At 44.1% G+C, this 15,857-nt stretch overlaps 1 protein-coding gene across 1 annotated transcript in view; it reads right to left on the minus strand.

Moving 5' to 3' along the window:
- CSMD2 (CUB and Sushi multiple domains 2) overlaps positions 1–15,857 on the minus strand; it is a 587,354-nt gene that overhangs the window by 267,531 nt on the left and 303,966 nt on the right. The window contains exon 10 of the mRNA XM_012642214.1: positions 10,021–10,142. Within this exon, the coding sequence (XP_012497668.1) occupies positions 10,021–10,142 (122 nt within the window). The remainder of the gene's footprint in view (positions 1–10,020; positions 10,143–15,857) is intronic.

Consider the following 15,857-nt stretch of genomic DNA (forward strand, 5'->3'; position numbering starts at 1 on the left):
CATCTCGCACAGGGCCTGGCACAGAGAGGGCGTAAGTAAATGTTTGCTGATGAATAAGTGAGTGAACAAATGGGCCAACAAAGGCGTTCCTGACATTTGCACTAGCTGGTGATCACTTGCCTGGAGAGTTATTTCTCAATTCTTCAAGTCTACAAAGGGAAGAGTGACACTAATAATCCCCAAGGAGTGAATAATTAAAATGCTGTTATCTTTGGCTTTGAAGTTCATGAAATGAGCTTTCCTGTCCCTCTTCCTCCCGTGCTCCTCCCATCCTCCTTCCCTCTCTCTCTGTGGCCTCACTTTGCCTTCTTTTCCAGCAAAGGTGGATTAACTTTCTTGATCAAATCCAGCGAGGCTGAGATGCAAATTGGATCATGTCTGGCCTCTGTACTGAGAAGCTGCAAGAGAAAGACAAGTGTGTGTGGGTAGGGGGCACCGGCGCAGGTCTGGGCTTGGGGCCTGGCTGTGTCTTTTTCCACAAGGCTGAGCTGAATGGTGCTAATATGAGGAGGCCCTGGGAGGAAGCCCAGCACGGGCGGAGCCAGGCCAGAGGAGCCACCCTCCATCAATGCTTAACATTTCCAAGACATCTCCGAGCTTCCCCTCTGTGCCCAGCACTGTGCTAACCGTGGAAGGATTAAACAAAATGTCATCCCTGCTTTGGGGGCGGCCAGAGCTATGGGGGAAATAGATTCTAAACAGCACAACGTGACAGGCACAAAAACAAGGTGCTGATGAACAGAGGAAAGAGCAAGACCTGGTGGAGTCAGGAAGGCTTCTCAGAAGAGGGGTCATTGGACTATGTCTCAGAAGGGCACAGGAATCTGCCTGGAGGAAAAGAGAAGGCAGCTGGGACCCGATGCGCCCGGACAGAGGTCTTAAAGGGCCAGGTGTGTCTGTGACCCTGAGATAAGTGTGGCTGAAGCTGGGGCTGTCTGCAGGAGAGCGGGGGTGGGCCCTGTCTGCTTCATTAGGGGAGAGGATTACTATCTATCAGGTAGCGTGGCTGGTCAGAATCACCAGGGTGCCCTTTAAAAATAAATTCCAGGCACCACCCTAGACCCACTGAATCAGACCTTTGGGGAAAAAGCTTGGGAATCTGTGTTTTTAAATTCTTCCCAGACAGTTCTGATGAAATTTGGGAAATATTATTGTAGGCAGATATTATATTAATATTAATATTAGATTCATATTACAAGGACTAAGATAGCCCAGGTGCCCAAGATGGGGTTATCATTGCCCAAGGACAGCCCAATCCAGGGGAGAGTGTAGAGGTCGCATGTGGACTGGGCCAACATCACTCCCTCTGAGCCACCCTTTCTCTGTTCCTTGAACCTCCCAAGCTCCCAGGAGGATGAACTGGGGTGTTTTTATTTGTTTTACTCCTAGTTTATTGAGTAGAGACATACCCTAAACCTGCTTCTCCAGTAAGACAGGAAGTTCTTATTGTTCCCAGGTGTGGAGGTGCACAGCCTGTACATGCTCTGTTAATGCCGGCATCTTGATGTAGGTTCTTCGCCATCCCCACACCAGAGCATCTCTGTTTCTTTCTTTGAGCATTCTTGTTGTCCTTGGAGGGCCCTAGTCATTGGGACATTCCTAGCTCCCTCCCAAGCATGGCTAGCAAAGGTCCTACACAGGGGATGGAAATGCAGGAAGGATCCTCATATTCATGCGTGTGCAGGTGCTTGGAATGCGTAATCATCCATGATTGTGGGGAGACCAAGGGCGCGCGTGTCCCACGCTGCACTCCTGCAGGCAAGCCTCTCAGCCCCTTGTCACAACAGCATCTTTCTTCCCCGGCTCCGGGCAGAAGGGGCCCTGCACTCTCAGTTCCACTGCCCTCTCACCGCAGAATCTCCCTTCTCTCGCTGCCCTCCTTTTCCTATGCCTTCACTCCCTCCCTCTTTGCTTGCTTCCCTCTCAGCCTACGGACACACTCCAGTTTCCGATATTTTAAACAGACACCCCAAAGTAGCCCCAAATGTTCTCTCTGTCCTTCCTCCCTCGCTTGCTACTACTACTCTTCCTTCCTCCTTCACTCCACTGTGAAACTCATCAAGAGAGATGTCTGCACCTGGGCCTCCGGAGCCTCCGCTCCCATCCGTTGGCTCCCTACCCGCTGCTGTCTCTTGCTGCTCCCAGAGCTCCACTGAAGGTCTTCTTCCAAGGCCAAGGCCAACAGTCTCTTTTCAGATCTTTTCCAGCAGACTTTTTTCATCATTGCCACGATCAGAAATGTCCTAGCTGGAAACTCTTCCTGCTTGTGCATCACTGAGTTCCCCTCCTGCCTCTCAGACCGCGCCTTCTCTGTTTCTCCCCTTGGACCTTGCTCTTTCACCTCCAAGGATGGTGCTCTCAGATCCACTCTGAATCTGCTGATTTTTTCACCCTTTCCAAGAAATGTTGCCCGTGCCCTGGGCTTCTGTTCTCGCCCATGTGCTGATGAGATAACACCCAAATCTCTCTCTTGAACCTAGATTTACCCACTAGACGAACCGCGGATACTTCAAATGCACCACATTTCCCTCTTGACCCCTGCAAGGCAGGCTCCTCCTTTTGTATTTCCTTTTTAAGTCTCCCGCTGATCCGAGCCAGATGGCTCTGAGCTGTCACTCATTTGTTCATTGAATAAATAGAGACTGAGTGTCTACCATGTGCTGGGCACTATATTGGTCACTTGTGATGCAATGTTGAATGAGACCCCTCCTCCTGCTCCCTCAACCCTCACATCCGGTCAGCCACCAAGTCCTGTTCCATTCCCTCAATCTGTCTCATCTGTTTCCCCTCCTGTTTCCAAAGCCTTGGCTTGTGGCCCCATTTCTCCTACTTGGGCAATGGCTCCAGCCTCCTAACAGGCCTTGTCCCCTCCAATGTCCCCCTCCAATCCTCTGCACTGTGGCCACAGTCATCTTCCAAGGACTCAGACCTTCCTGCTAGTGCTTTGGTTCAGAAGAAGAAATGTCCCTCGTCCTTTCCAGGCTCATCCCAGGCAGTCAACCCCAGCCCCTCCCATCTACTCTAGTTCCATCTGGCAGCCCAGCACAGCCACTTAAGAGCAGGGGCCTTGGAGCCAGAAAGACTGGTTTAAATCCCAGTTCTGCCACTTACTGGCTATGGGCTGCGGCTATTTCCAGACCTTTAATCTATCCATGATTCAGTTTATTCATCCATCAGATGGGTCTATTAAAATCTAATTGACTATCCTACTAAGAGAATGAAATAAAATTATTTCTATAGAGAGCTGAGCTTGGTGCTTGGCACAGGATAGGCATCGGATAAGAGCTATAATATTATTGTTAACAACTGTCTAACACTTCCAGCCTTAAAAATCTCAGTTTCAAGATAAAACCCGAACTTCTTTGCCAAGCATGAGGGCCCATCATGACCTGATCCTTCTTACCTTTCCGTTCTCACCTAGATTCAGGCACGTTGATTTACTTTCAGCTCTAAGAGGCTATTTCAAACCTCAGTGCCTGCTGAGGTTTTCTCTGAGATACTGATTTCCAAGGTCACCCATTTTTCAAGACCCTGCTCAAATGCCTCCTCCTTTGTAAAAACTTCCCTGACCTCCCAGATAGCAGCTCCTTTCTGGGTTTTCCCATTGCACTCTGGCACACCTCCGTCAGCACTTATCCGTACTCTGGCTATTTATTTACACGCCTGTCTCACTCCTATGTGCACATTCCTCCAGGGCGGAAGTCGTATCTACAGTCAATGAACGGGTGAAAGCCCCTCTCATAAAACATCCTGCGAGCTTAGAGAGACTGTGCTTTCGGCTGCAGGAGACATCTGAAGGTGAGTGGACAGGCAGTCCTTGGACACACCTGTATCTTACCTGTGGACCAGTTCCACGAGCAGGTTAGGAACACAGCATCCATTTTCCCTGTTGTTTGCCAGAAGACAGCTTCTATTCCTCAGTCTTAGACTTTGGGTTTCCACACTTAACCCTTCCTTGTTGCACTGTATGTTCCCTGACTCTTCCCCCACCTAGTGTCAGGATCGGGTGCTCTTCAGCCTTTCTGGGCTCCCTCAGCACCACCTGCAGCCCACCAAGGACCCACCGAGATGCTGGAAACACCCCTCTGCACACTCTAAGGAGTGCTCTTCAGTAGGGCTGTCTTCAGAAACCCAGGCTCGTGTGACCTCTTGAGGTCCACTTGTGGTGGGAGAGTGACCACATGGGGTCACTGACCTCCACACACCGGCCAAGGTTAGGCCTTCTGGGGTGAATCTAATCGTTTCTTAGAAAATTCTCAGGCCTCGCCTAGACCTCCCCCTACACCCCACTCTCAGGTTCAAAAGTAAATGGAGATAAGCATCTTTAACAATGCCCAAGAAAGAGCCCTCTCGTCAACAACTCAATATAACCTCGTGGTGTATGACCTTCTGGTCTAGCCTCCATCCTCACCCACGGGGCTGAAGCATCCTTCCCCATTGACTAGGTGCACCATGAAATGGCTTAATAAGATGTGAATCTGTCTTTGTAAAATGCTGGGCAGAAGAAACCTGCTTCCAGTGTTCCCAGCACTACGGCCCCAGGTACCACAATCAAACAATTTGAAAGTGTTGGGTAAAATTTAAAAAAGAAAGAAAAGCTTTTAACAAGTTAGTAAGTGTTATGGACTGAATGATATCCTCCCCCCCCCCCCATCAAATGCATATGTTGAATCACCGGTGTGACTATATTTGGAGATGGGGCTTTTGGGGACGCAATTAAGGTTAAATGAGGTCATAAGGATGGGACCCTAATCCGATGGGACTGGTGTCCTTATAAGAGGGGGCGGAGACATCAGCGGGCTTTCTCTCTGTTTGCACAGAGGAACAGCCATGTAAGGACACAGGGAGAAGGTGGCTATCCACGAGCCAGAGAGGGAGCCCTGACGAGAAGCCGAATTTGCAAGCACCTTGATTATGGACTTCTGGCCTCCAGAATGGTGAGAAAATAAAAATAAATGTCTGTTGTCTATGCTACCTAGTCTACGGTATTTTGTTACAGCATTCCAAGTAGACTAGACTGACATAACAAGGAATACTCAGAGCACACAGTGCTGTGAATATAGGAACCCAAAATGCAACTTAGAACATGAAGCTGGCTTTGGCCTTATGTGTATTTTAAAAATTCAGTAAAGTGCGCTGGGCATGGTGGCTTATGCCTGTAATCCCTGCATTTTGGGAGGCAGAAGTGGGAAGACTGCTTAAGGCCAGGAGTTCAAGATCAGCCTGGGCAACATAGTGAGACCCTGTCTTTACAGAAAGTAAAAATATTAGCTGGGCATGGTGGCACACATCTGTAATCCTAGCTACTTGGGAGGCTGAGGTGGGAGGAGGATTGGTTGAGCCTAGGAGTTCAAGGTTACAGTGAGCTATGATTATGCCACTGCTCTGCAGCCTGGGTGACAGAGTGAGGTCCTGTCTGTGAAAAAATAATAATAGTAAAAAAAAATTGGTGAAGTATAGCTTTGGTTTTCAGGGACTCACGAAGAAGGAACAGGAGACAAAAGCTAGAGCCTACCAAGGTGAGGACTCTAATACGACACCCCTGCATGCAGCTGGGCTAGTGAAAGCTACACCCATAGCGAGAGTGAACTAGAAATGAGCCTGTCTTCCTTCTCACCTGCCACTACCGTCCTCTGAGTGGATCTGGAAGCCAATCACTTATCTCAAACCTTGACATTGACACTGAGTAGATAAAAAACCAGAAAACTTCCACTGAGAATCCATAACCACAAGTCGGCCTTCACGTGTGTTTGCAGCCTTCATGTTACTTGGGTAGTTTGAAACCCTCATACTGAGAATTTAATGTGAATAAGTTTCTGGCTGGTAATGCCCCCAGCACTAGGCAGAAGCCAACACAAACTTTCTCCGGAAGAAATCACCTTCCACTCAGGTCTCAAAGAATTCACAAAGTTTATCCTTTTAACCACTCAGTCAAAAATTGCAAAACAAAGAAGGAAACGTAGGTCTGGGAGCAAGAGGTGAGAAACAACAGCGAATAGAATCAAACCTGCCAAGACTTCAGATACTGACGTTAGCAGACGCAGAATATAAAGTATGTGTAATACATTTTAAAAATTAAAGAAGGATCTAAACATATGAGTAAGGAGCAAGAGACTATAAAATATGACCGAGAACATTTGAAAAAGAACAAAATAGGACTTCATAAAACAAAAATTATATTTGAAATTAAAATATATCTTTAGTAAATGAACTTAACAGAGGTTAGACACAGCTGAACAGAGAATTAGTGAACACAGTGAGAGAGGGGAAAATAGAAGAGAGGTTAAAAAATACAGAAGATAGAGTGAGAAAGATTAACATGTCTTATCAGACTTCCAGGAGAGAAAAGAAAGAATAAAGAAGAGGCAACAGTTGAAAAGATAATGGCTAAACATTTTCCCAAGCGGATGAAAGACAACAATCCATAGACTCAAGAAACTTAATTAATTCAAGCAGGATGAATACAAATATATTCACATCTAGACAAATAAAAGTGAAACCGTAGAACACTGAAGACAAGGAAAAGACCACAAAGGCAGCCAGACTGATGTCATTCAAAGGAATGACAATGAACTGATGGCAACAGTGGAAGCTAGATGACGCTGGAACAGTATCTCCACGTGCAGAGAGAACACAACTGTCAACCAAGAGTCAAATGTCCAGCGAGCACCAGTGTTCTTTCAAGAAAAGGGAGAAACAGACAGTTTAAGACAAATATAATAAGAATCAAGTAAGTTTGTCATCAGTAAGAAAATAAATTTTAAAGCATGTGCTTTGGACAGAAAGAAATTTCAAAGAGAAGGACTGATATACAAGAAGGAGAAGTCAAGAAAGTGGTGAATATATGAGTAAATCTAAATGGACATTGGCTTTATTAAATAATAACAATAATGACTTGTGAGAAAAGGTAAGATAACACGAAAATCACATGTGCCACAGAGTATGAATTGGGAGGAGATAACTAAAGTCATAATGTTCTAAGATCCCTGACTTTCCAGGAGGAACACAGAATTATTATCTAATGCTAGACTTTATTAAGTATACATATTGATAGTAATATTTCTAGAGTATTTAGGATAACCCTAAAAGAATAGAAATGATTGTATAATTTGAATGGTCCAAATTCTCTAGTTAAAAGATACATTGTCAGACTGGATTTTTAAAAACCCAGCTATCCACAAAACACATGTAAAGCAGAAGGAAGTAGAAAGGTTGATATTAAGAGAATAGAGATGATTTGTTAGACAAATACCAAAAGAAAGCTGATGTAATAGCTGGGAAGGAAAAAAAACTTTTAAGGTCAAAAAAATTACTACAAAGAGAGTCAGTACATAATTATTTTGGAAACAGTTTGATTCGCCAGGAAGATAGAAGATTCTTAACTTGTGTGCTCTAATAACACATTCTCAAAATATATAAAGCAAAAATTGATAAAACTTCAAAGAATAATAGACAAACCCATCATAACAGTAGGAGATTTTAATATTCCTCTCTCTGAAGTTGATTGATCAAGAAGACAAAAAAATCAATGAAGATATAAAATATATAAACATAATTAACAAGCTTGATGTGATGGACATATTAGAACACAAAAACTGCAAAAAGTAAAGTTTATATTTTCAAGTCTACACAGAATATATGTGAAAAATAATAATTTATTGTCTAAAAAACACAAATATCAAATGATTCAAATACAGATCAATGTTCCTTGACCACAAGATTTAGAATCAGTAACAAAAAGACAGCTAGAAAAATCCTCTGTTTGGAAATTAAGAAATACTTTTAAATAACTCATGGTTAAAAGATGAAACAATAATGGAAACTAGAAAATATTCAGAACTAAACTATAACAGAAATACCTCACATAAAACTCTGTAGCCAAAGTAGCTCATAGAGGGAAATTTATAGCCTTCGATGCTTAAATGAAATTGAAAAATAATGGACTAAGCATCAAAATTAAGATGCTAGAAAAACAACAGAATAAACCCAAGCATAATAGAAGGAATGAAATAATAAAGAAGAGAGAGAAATTGATGAAACAGAAAATAAATATATTAAAAGGAGTATTAACAAAACCAAAATTGGTTATTTGAAAAGACTTAAAAATATAAAACTTCTGGTAATACCAATTAAAAAATGATACAAATTAGAAATGAAAAAGGGAATAGAAACATAACAGCAGGGATCATAAATATAATAAGAGATAATATGTACAACTTTATATCCAATAGATTTGAAAATTTAGTAAAATGAATGCAAGAAAAAAACAGATAACCTAAATAATCCTTTAGTCATTACACGTGTTAAATCTATAGTCTAAAATCTTAAATCTGTTGGAAACACCAGACCCAGATAGTTTTGCTGAAAAATTCTACCAAACTTTTAAGGCAAAAGTTATTTCAATCTTCTACCAATAACCCCAAAGGATAGAAAGAAAGAAAACAGTCTTCAAATCATTTCATGAGGCTAGGAATATCCTGATATAAATATCTGACAAGGGAAATACGAAAAAAAAAATAACAAGCCAATCTCACTAACAAAATAGGAGCAAATTATTAAACAAAATGTTAGCAAATCAAATATAGGCATGTATAGAAATGACAATACTAAATGACCAAGTTAGGTTTACCCTAGGAACGCAAGGTTCATTTAACATTAGAAAAGTCAACCAATGTCACTACACTAAGAGAATAAAGGAAAAAAATAATATGATTGTATTAATAGATGTAGAAAAGTACTTTATAAAATTCAATGTACATTCTTCATAAAAGCTCTTGGCAAACTAGGGTTAGAAAGGAACTTCCCCAATTCAAAAAGGAGTATGTATAAATTAAAAATAAACCAACTTCAGGAAATATCATACCTAAGGGTGGCGAAATAAAAACATTCTATTTAACATCAAACAATGACCAGAAGGCCCACCATCATAACAATGATTTGTTAGTATACTGGAGGTTCTAGCCAGAACACTGTGGCAAGAAAGAGAAGAAAGAAAAGGCATAAGGATTGGAAAGGAAGACACAAAACCATCGTTCTTTGCAGATGATGACTGTCTATGTAGAAAACCCCAAAGAATTCACAGATAAATTGTTATAAAATAGTGGCTATATATAAAAATCAAAGTACAAATATCAATTGCATTTCTAAACACCACCAAGAAACAGGTAGAAAATGCAATTTAAAAAGATATGATTTATAATAGCAACAATAAATATAAGATATTTAGGAGTACATATATTAAGAAATGTGTAAGATATGTAATGGAAAAAGTTATACAAGTTTTCACAGCCATTAAAGAAACCCTGAGCAAATAGATACACCATATTCATGGACTGGAAGACTCAGTATCAAAAAGAGATCAGTTCTCCTCCAATTGATCTGTAGTTTTGATATCATTAAAATAAAGTTTCCAACAGATTATTTTGTGGATCTTGGCAAGATACTTATAAGATTTATAAGAAAGAACAAAGGGTATGGAAAAAAATTAATAGGAAATACATATATGAAAAGATGTATATAGCAGTGCAAAACTACACACAATAACATAGATAAATCTTAGGTACATAATTTTGAGTGAAGTTGATTAAGGATACATACAACATGATCACATTTATATGACATTCAAATTTTGGCACACTAAGCAATATATTTTTAGTGATACACAGTTAAGTGTTAAGTATAAAGAAAAGCAAAGGAATAATAAACTCACGATTGAGGTGACAATTACCTCTGAGGGTATGGGGAAAGGAATGGGATTGGTGAGGAACACACATCACTAAAGTAACGGTGATTTACTTTCTTAAGTTGGAAGACGGCTGCACAGACGTTTGCTGTATTGATGTTCTATCTTGCTTACATTTTACAAATATACTTTCTATTTGCTCAATATTAATAAAAACAATTTAAAAGAAGTAGAGAATCTGTAGAGAATCTATCACCACAAATGTCTGGGCTTGAAACCAACTGTCCCCAACCTGGCCCTGCCCACAGGACACCTCCCCCGCTCCCCAAGAGCCTTACCTTGGCGGGGTTGAGAGCTGTGATGATCCACACACAGTGTGCGTTGTTGTCATACTGAATGGGGAAATTGGGGGAGGTGATGATGCCCGAGGGGCCTCGAAGGTGGGCATCACACATGCGGGCTGCAGAGAGGAGATGAGAAATAAGCCTTTGAGTTTAGACTAGGTCCACCTCCCCTTCCTGCCTCCCACTCCCAACCCAGAAGAGACTGAATCTGTAGGTCCTACCCCGGACATAACCTTCTGCTTCCTGTGCCCTTCCCCTACAGTTCTCTGCAGGCTCAAAGGGAAGTCACAGTGCCTAGAGCACTGGGGCAGGAGCAAGCCCCAGATGCCCTGTCCTGCTGCTCTGTAGGCAATGACAAACTTCCTAGGCAGGCTAAGCATCTCCCCTCTGTGCCCTGTCCACCCCCACACCCTGACTCCATGGTGATGGAGCAGCTCTTCTTCACCAAGAGGGTGTGGGCGAGTACCACCGATGTTCACCTAAAGCCAGGTGGGTCCCGGCCACCTACGGGCCTGCTAAGCAACCCAGCTCTGCTGACCTGCCTGTTTCCCTATTTGCACTCCAGTTCTCCAAACCAGCTGAGTAGAGTGCTGCTCGACCCAAAGCCACTTAACCTCATTCCAGGTCCTGCCAGCCCTCAATTCCTCCTGCTGTGTCACACCCAGGTGTCTTGAAGTAGAATCTCAAGATGTCCTTGTCAAGGCCACCCCATTAGGTCACAGAATGTCAGTGCCCAAGAACTCTGCCAAGGCCCCTGACTCTGACTCAGCCCAGTGCCAGGCACCCAGAGTGATCTCGGGGCTTCCCAAATCCCTCTCCACACTCAGCTCGTGCCCGAAACAGGCTTTTGACTGGAAGCATAAAGATTCAAGGTGAATTAGAAGAAGTGCTCTACTCAAGTAGATATAAAGTGTTATCAATCACAGCTTAATCTAATTAAGCTCTTTAAAATAGCTTCTAAACTAATTAGATTAAGTAGTGATTGATAACAGTTAAGGTACTACATTGTACCTAGCTGTTTGCTTTCTTTAAAAACGTGCTTTAGTTCTAGCTACTTCATTCTTTAATGTTAGTGCTCAGCTATTTTAATAAAGGGTTCTATGAGCCTATTCTCTGGCTGCCCGTGTGGCAATTTATCCCAATTGTAGGCAAAGTGCCTAACAGAAAAGAAATAGTGAGCAAACGCCACAAGCCTAACTATATAAAATGAAAGTGGTGTCAAATCTGGTTTCCTCCGATGGGGCCAAGTATCCTAGAACTCCTCTCCACGTGTGGGCAGGGCTGTGATAAACCTTTCCCAGGACACCCTTCCCAGGAGGGACAGAGAAGCAGGTTCTGCAGCTCCTGGACATCAGGAATCTCTTCTTGTTTCATGCACTCGTTCCTGTGCTCATTCGTTGCGACATTTATTGAGCGCCTGCTATGGGCCAGGCAGACTGTGGAGAAAGGAAGGTGTCTGACACAACCGCCTCTCTCCGACGGGCCATGGCAAGTGGAAGAAAGAGATGTGAAAAAAGTTTCAACCAAGCAGGGCAGGTGTTGTCCGAGGGTTATTTGCAAGGGGATTTTGGGTCAGAACTGCTTCCTCTTCTCTGCTCGCTCCACACCCGCTGTGAAGAAGTTCCTTCCGATGCCTCGCCCCATCCTGCTTTTCTCTCGTCTTGAGCTCAAATATCAGTTAAATTGAGTTTGAGCAAATCCCTGAGGGAATCCCCACCTCCACTCCCTCCTGTGTATCTGATTGCTCCTTTAATCCTGTGCCGAGAAACACTGAGATCCACAGATCGTGCCCAATGATAACCAGGCCCTAAGGCACTATGGCACGGCGGAGGCCAGGTCAGGCTTTGGGGTTTACCCACTTAGCCTTCTGGACCTACATCTATTTGCAGGTTGTTTAAGCCTGGATACGTTAGAAAACCTCTCCAATCTGCTGCTTCGTCTGTCAAAGGTGAGTGATTCCACCTCACTGAGACACGGTGAGGATGAAATTACATGAGATGATGGATGTGAAGGTTCAGCCCAGGACCTGGGGCAGTGCCAATATTCAACCTTTGGGATCTGGGACCAGCAGATTCCCAATGCCATGTCCATTCTGTTTCTCTCTGCCAAAGATTTCTCTCAAGGCTAAGGCTCTTTTTTCTACCTTTCCTGAAGTTTCTTGACATAGATTCTTTCCCCCAACCACATTTGGGATTGACATTACTAAACAAATTAGAATAAGATAATCAAAATCCAAACCCTGATCCCATCCCACCTTTGCAAAGAGGCCCTGTGGATTCGGAACTCTAGGCCTGCAGAGGATGCTTACAAATCTTTACCAGCACCATCTTACTACACTGCTGGAAAGTCAGACTTTGCTGCCAAAAGCCCTCAGTTTCAGACTCAATTTATCTTGCACTTGTTTCCCAGAATTAGATGGTATTTGCAGTCTGTTGAAACAAGCTGAAGGTAATGAGAGAGAACAGACCAAAAAGGCATTTACCACTTAAAGGGCTTAGAGGGGTTTAACTAAAGTATTACAATCTGCGGATAGTTAGCGTGGAACACCTTAAACTAGGTTCGGAATGGAGAAATAGCTACACTTTTCCTCTGCTGTCTGGGCAAGGCCAGGGGTGCTGTGGACAGAGAGAATTCCCCTGAGCAGCCAGTTCCTGGGAGCCCACCAACAGATGGAAAGCTCATTGCAGTGACCCAGATGGGCTGGCAAAATTGTAGGTGCTCAGACGTCTCAATAAATGCACGAACATATTGTTATGTTTCTCTATTTGCCTTTTCCCATCAAACGCTCTTCTGGCTAGCTTTCAGGAAAGACTTCTTGGAGACCTTCCATGCTGAGTTTGGTCTGGATGTCACTACACCATATAATGGGGGACAGTGTCCCAGGGGACCATGAGGAGACACCACCTGGACCCACAGCCAGTTCTGGCACTGAAACAACTTGGCACCAAAGAAGGGAACTGCTCCAGATGCAGGTGCCTCTGGTTGCCTATCTTCTCCCCACATCTTATTCCTGCCCTGTTCCATGCTGCCCTCCCTAGCTTCTCTTCCTCCTGACCTCCCTCCCTGCCCTTTCCACAGTCCTCTGGAACCACCTCCCACCACCGATTCTAAGGCAAGCAAACCTCTGCTTGTAGCTGCAACATCTTTCAGAACCTCCCACTCCCACTACTGCCTTGATTGAAGCCCATCTCCCCCTCCCCAAGCCACTGCCTCCTCTGTGGCCTCTGCAGTGGAGATATTGCTCCCACTTTTCAGTATTTCTTTCCACAAATGTTTGTTGAACGCCCCCAAAGAATTCATCTTGCCCTAACGAGACCTCCACTCTGTTGACATCAACATCTTCTTTCTACCCATCAGCCCCCTCCTGTCTTGTCTTCTGTCCTTACCCAACTTAGATCCCATGGTCCACCATTATGAACATTTTCTTGCAAATCCTCCCAAGTCCCTTGCTTCTTTTTCCTTTAATCAGTTGCCTGGAAGACATCAATTGTGGATGAACCCCTCCACCCACATCCTCCCTACCTGCCCCCATGTGGTTGAGCTTTGCTGGAAAAAAAAAATCATATGAGTAGAAAGATTGATGTCATTATAAAGTCATGATGACCCACCTCAAAAAAATCCTACCTACTGCCCAGTGACCCTGTCATTTAGCGGTATTAGCTCATGGTCTCATTTTGCTCAAAGACCTTTTCATGCCTTCTATATGCCACCCTAACCTCTTGCCCTTCCCCTCATCTCCCCTCACTCTCAGCTGATGACCTTGCCTCACTCTTTATGGAGGAAACAGAAGCCATGTGGCAGGCACATCCTTTCTCCCACTCCCTGAAAGTACAATACTGTCCGTGTATGTGCTCATTTTCTTTCCTTCTGTTCCAACACAGGGATATTCCCTTCTCTTGGAGGCCAACCCCTTCTCATGAGATCAGGCACCCTGCCCTCCTTCTGTCCCAAGATCAACCATGCCCATGGCCACACCCAGTGCCCTGCTGTCCTGGGAACCCAGAAAGTCCAACTCTCAGATCTTAAACCCAATCATCCCATTTCTTCCTCCACTGCCCATGCTCCCAGCAGAGTGACTTTGGTCTCAATGCACCTGTTGTCCCTTCCAGCTCTCTGGCTCCCATATCTCTTCTCCTCTATCTATCCCCTCCTGATCTCTCTTCTTTCACTACCAAGTCTGGACCTCCAGATGACTCCCCCATACCTTTAGCTGCCTCTACACCCTAATATCTGCTTGGTGAAATGCCTGCCTCTGGTCAACCCTACCAGCCACCTCTTCTATTCCTAATCCTGGGGACTGGGGGCTGCCAGGAGAACCGTGGTATCACCACAGAGTCATGGTTTGCTGTCATAATGCAAGCTTCAGCCCAAGTCAGTCCTTTCTCTGGTCTTCCTTCAGTTCCCGGGCCAGCTCCTTGCAGAGACAACGTCAAACGTTTGATGCTTGGTGGAACCACGTAACTTTAATGGTTGCATTTCAGTTGTTACCAGACACGACCTCTCCGGAGTACCCAACCCTAACGACCCTCCTCTGGTGTGAGACTCATATTCTTTGGCTTCATTGTTGCCTCCGGGCTTTTCTCCTACCTCTGCCCAACTCTCCTCAGCTTCCTTCTTCTCCATTAATTCCTAAAAAGTAGCTGTTTAAATCTGGGTAAAGGGTATATGGAAATTCTTTGCACATTAACTGCAACTTTTCTATAAGTTTAAAATTATATTAAAGTAAGTGGGGAGTGGAGGGGAAGCAGTTCTGCATGGTTCCATCCAATACATCAACCCCGTAAGATGTCCAGCCTCAATTTTCAAGGAGAAGCAGGATTCAGCCTTCATAGTCATGGTTTGAAACTCAGCCTTGGGCAAGTTCGCTGACCACTCTAAGCTTCAGCTAAACATAAAATATGGCTATTGCCACTTTCCTCATAAAGAAATTATGAAAAACGCCTGGTGCAATGCTTTATAAGAGTATAAATAGTTTAATAAGTGGGAGCTTTATCATGATCCCATATAGGTAAGGGACTTGGGGACACTCTCAGGGCCGTAGCAAGGGGGCATGTGTTCTAGGACAGTCAGAGCGCATCATCCAGGGAGAGTAAGTGGAGAGGAGAAGAGAGCAGACAGGAGACAGGAGAGGAGAGGAGAAGAGAGAGAGGAAGGAGAAGGAGAGAGGGGAGATGGAAACAGAACTCTGGACAATCGTGTTTAAGCGGCAGGCCCGGGAAGCTGATGCAGTGAAGGCCACCAAGAAGACAGCCACCTGTAATGATGGCATTTAATTCAGCCGGTTTGTGCCACATGTCCCCTGGTTCCCTCCCATTTTACAGATGAAGAAAACGACACAGCACATTTCAGTGACTCTCCCTGTGCCATATGGCTTGTTGACAGCAAAGCTAGAACTTTAGCTTAGGTCTCTGAGTCCCAAACCTGGCCTTCTAGGCACTCTATCTACTACAAAGGCTTTTAGTCTATATATGTGTACGTGTGTGTGTGTCTGTATGGATATAGACACAGACATATAGATAAAGTGGATTTAGTCACAAAGGAAACATATGGTTTTCTGTTAATTATTTGCTTTGTGAATCAGCAACTATAAAAATCTCATCTGGGGCTGATAATTAATCCCTATTCTCCATCAACACCAACCTGTGGCCACAAGAAATCAGGTCTCCTGGTTGTTAATTTGGCTCTCTTCATTATACCAGTGGTTTACAAACAGTGTTCCCCGGAGCCCCAGGGGTACCAGGGCTTAGAGGTTGCTGAGGTGGGTGAGGGAGTGAGTGACTCCAAATCCCCTGCCCCTACTGTAATCAGAGACACTCCACTTGTATTTATTT

Source organism: Propithecus coquereli, unplaced genomic scaffold (assembly GCF_000956105.1).
Source record: "Propithecus coquereli isolate 6110/MARCELLA unplaced genomic scaffold, Pcoq_1.0 Scaffold178, whole genome shotgun sequence".
Lineage (NCBI taxonomy): Eukaryota > Metazoa > Chordata > Mammalia > Primates > Indriidae > Propithecus > Propithecus coquereli.